The sequence below is a fragment of the Pundamilia nyererei genome, unplaced genomic scaffold (genome assembly GCF_000239375.1).
Source record: "Pundamilia nyererei isolate P.nyererei 1_Seehausen unplaced genomic scaffold, PunNye1.0 scaffold00080, whole genome shotgun sequence".
Taxonomy (NCBI): Eukaryota; Metazoa; Chordata; class Actinopteri; order Cichliformes; family Cichlidae; genus Pundamilia; species Pundamilia nyererei.
In genome coordinates, this window is record NW_005187481.1 from 2,438,235 (window position 1) to 2,441,591 (window position 3,357).

The following is a 3,357-nucleotide window of genomic DNA, read 5'->3' on the forward strand; positions in this document are numbered from 1 at the left end:
TTATACTCTGTTATAAGAAATTGAATGTTGTACTTTTGACCTGCAGTCAAAGTCTAGAGACTGTGACATAAATTTGATCAGGCTAGTAGGCGAAAGATTATCCCACCAGATGTCGTTTCTCCTCTATTGGAACAGTGGGGCCAATAATAAACACACACACTCACAGACACAGTAATCTGAGGCAGGCGAGTAGCCCTTGCGCGTCCCTTTCTCTCTTCTCTTCTCTTTTCTCTCGGGCAGGCAGTGGCTGTTCCAGTCCAGCCAGTGTCAAGTTTTATCCCGGCTATATGTTGGACAGTTCAGATTCAATCATCTTTTATGAGTACACTACAGACATAGTCCTTGTGAGTTGCCGAATTGCTTCTGCCTGCAGATGGACATACAGGGCGCGATGAAAAGACTGAGTGGGAAATGGCATGTAGTCTACTATTTGGCGTTGTTCATGTATTTCTTGGATGCAGTCTGGGGACAGATACGTTACTCGATCCCAGAGGAACTAGAGCATGGAGCTTTTGTTGGCAATATTGCAGAAGACCTGGGTTTGGATTTGGATAAGCTCTCCGCGCGCAGATTCCGGATAGTGTCTGGCACTAAGAAGCAGTATGTGGAGGTAAATCTGGAAAATGGAGTTTTGTTCGTCAATGAAAGAATTGATCGCGAAGAACTGTGCGAGCAGAGTTTGTCCTGCTCTTTTCACTTGCAAGTGGTTATAGAAAACCCACTGGAACTCTACAGGGTAGAGATGGAAATTTTGGACGTGAATGACAACTCCCCTAATTTCCCGTGGACCGAATTTAATCTGGACATATCAGAGTCATCTGCGCCAGGTTCCCGTTTCCCACTTGAGAGCGCACAAGACTTAGACGTGGGATCCAACTCCCTCCGCACCTACTTGTTAAGTGTAAACGAACACTTCTTCTTGGATATACAGACGCGCAGTGACGGCAGTAAATTTGCAGAGCTAGTTCTGCAAAACCCGCTGGACAGAGAGCAGCAGAGTGCGCATCAGATGGTGCTCACGGCCGTGGATGGAGGCGCACCGGAGAGATCAGGCACTGTGCAAATTGACATCACCGTTCTGGACGCAAACGATAACGCGCCTGTGTTTGATCAGTCGTTTTACAGAGTGAGGCTGGCCGAAAACGCGCCCAAAGGTACAGTTGTTATAAAACTTAACGCTTCCGATCTTGACGAGGGTTCCAACGCTGATATCAGCTATTCATTCAGTGGCCACGCTCCCATCAAGGTGCGCCAGCTTTTCAGCGTGGATTCAGAAACGGGGGAGATCAAAGTCAAAGGAGTGATAGATTATGAAAAGACCAGGATGCATGAAATTTATGTCCAGGCTAAAGATAAAGGCCCATCTGCCGTAGCAGTTCACTGTAAAGTGCTGGTCAGCGTTTTGGATAAAAATGACAACCTCCCAGAGGTGATCTTAACATCTGTATCCACACCTGTGCAGGAGGACGCTCCTCCCGGGACGGTAATAGCCGTCATAAGCGTGATGGACAAAGACTCAGGTGAAAACGGGAATGTGGACTGCGAGATTCCTCATCACGTCCCATTTCAGCTCCACTCGTCATTTAAGAATTACTACACTTTGGTTACCTGCGATTTTTTGGATAGGGAGGCAGTCGCGGAGTACAACATCACTCTCACTGCCCGAGATATGGGTTCCCCTCCTTTATTCACCAGGAAAACAATTTTAGTGCAAGTGTCTGATGTGAACGACAACACGCCGAACTTTAAACAGCCTTCGTACACTGTGTATCTGACAGAGAATAACGCGCCGGGGGCGTCTATTTGTGCGCTGACTGCACTGGATCCCGATTCTGGTCAAAATGCGTACTTGTCATATTCAGTCCTAGAAGGTGACATACACGGAATGCCCGTGTCCACGTATGTGTCCGTAAACTCAGACAACGGTAACATTTACGCGCTGCGATCCTTTGATCACGAGCAACTCAAAAACTTTCAGATCACGGTTCAAGCTCAAGACGCGGGATTCCCGCCTCTGAGCAGCAACGTTACAGTGAACATCTTCATTTTGGACCAAAACGACAATGCACCTGTTATAGTTTCACATGTTCCGCAAAACGGCACTGCGCCCAGCGAAACTGTGCCCAGATCAGTTGACGCCGGCTATCTTGTTACCAAAATCAGCGCGGAGGACGCAGATGCGGGTCAGAACTCGAGGCTTTTCTATGAGATGCTCCAAGCAACAGACCCGAGTTTGTTCAGCATTGCTCTTTACACGGGCGAAATCAGGACGATACGCCAGTTAGTGGAGAAAGACCCCACGAGGCATAGACTGGTCATTCTGGTGAAGGACAATGGTCAGCCACCCCTCTCGGCCACAGTTTCCATCATTCTGTCAGTGGTTGACAGCCTGCCAGATTCCCCGCCCGATCTGGGTGACCTGTCACTAAGCCCACATCACAGCACCAACTTTACACTGTACTTAATCGTGTCTCTGGGCGCAGTGTCCTTCACATTTCTAGTGGCTATTATCGTCCTCGTTGCGGTGAGGAGACTGAAAGGCAGACCTTCCAACAAAGAGTCCAAGTTCCCCTCCATCAGCTGCTGCTGCTGCTGCTGCTGCTCTCGTTCAGAAATATCCACTACCACAGAGGTGTTCAAAAAGTCCAACTTAAATGTCCGCATGTCCACGGGCGCGTCAGAGGTAAACAGCAATGGCGCACTCCCCCAGGTCTATTGCTACAAAATGTGCCTGACACCGGAATCATCCAAAAGCGACTTCATGTTCCTAAAACCGTGCAGCCCGGTAATGTCAGTTCAGCAGAATAATGCCAAGAGCACAGACTACCTGACTTCTGGATGGAGCGCGCTGGACCACAATGAGCTGTCCAACAAAAGAGCACCAACCCCAAACGAGGTAATGTGCTGAAATGAAGTGAATGAATACACTAAGACAGTGCTTTTCCTTCTCTGTCTTACTATCCACTTTAAGGCATCACAAACTATATCCACTCTGTCATGTCTCATCCCAGCCCTCTTCCTCCCATGCTGCATTTTATAGGCCTTCTACAGGCATAACTGCCATAAAACATCTAATATGCTGGGAGAAGATGGAGCAAAATAATTTACTTTACTTTACTGATGGTTTCCAAACACATGTATGCTAATCTGTAAAATCCCAAAGTCAGATTAGATGCTATTATGTATGCTGTGTACACGCATACACACACACACACACACACACACACACACACACACACACACACACACACACACACACACATGTGTGTTAAAGGAAAGTTGGGTGCTAGAGCCTTTTAGACTTTCGAAGGAGCACAGGTGCATGCTATCCTGTGTATAGTCATTTATTAGATTGGC

General features: G+C 47.6%; 1 protein-coding gene across 1 annotated transcript in view; it reads left to right on the plus strand.

Annotated features, from left to right (window-relative positions):
• The first annotated feature begins 207 nt into the window (after positions 1–207).
• Positions 208–3,357, plus strand: part of LOC102196465 (protocadherin beta-15-like) — a 5,331-nt gene continuing 2,181 nt past the window's right edge. The window contains exon 1 of the mRNA XM_013912046.1: positions 208–2,896. Coding sequence (XP_013767500.1) covers positions 374–2,896 — 2,523 coding nt within the window. The 5' untranslated portion in view covers positions 208–373. The remainder of the gene's footprint in view (positions 2,897–3,357) is intronic.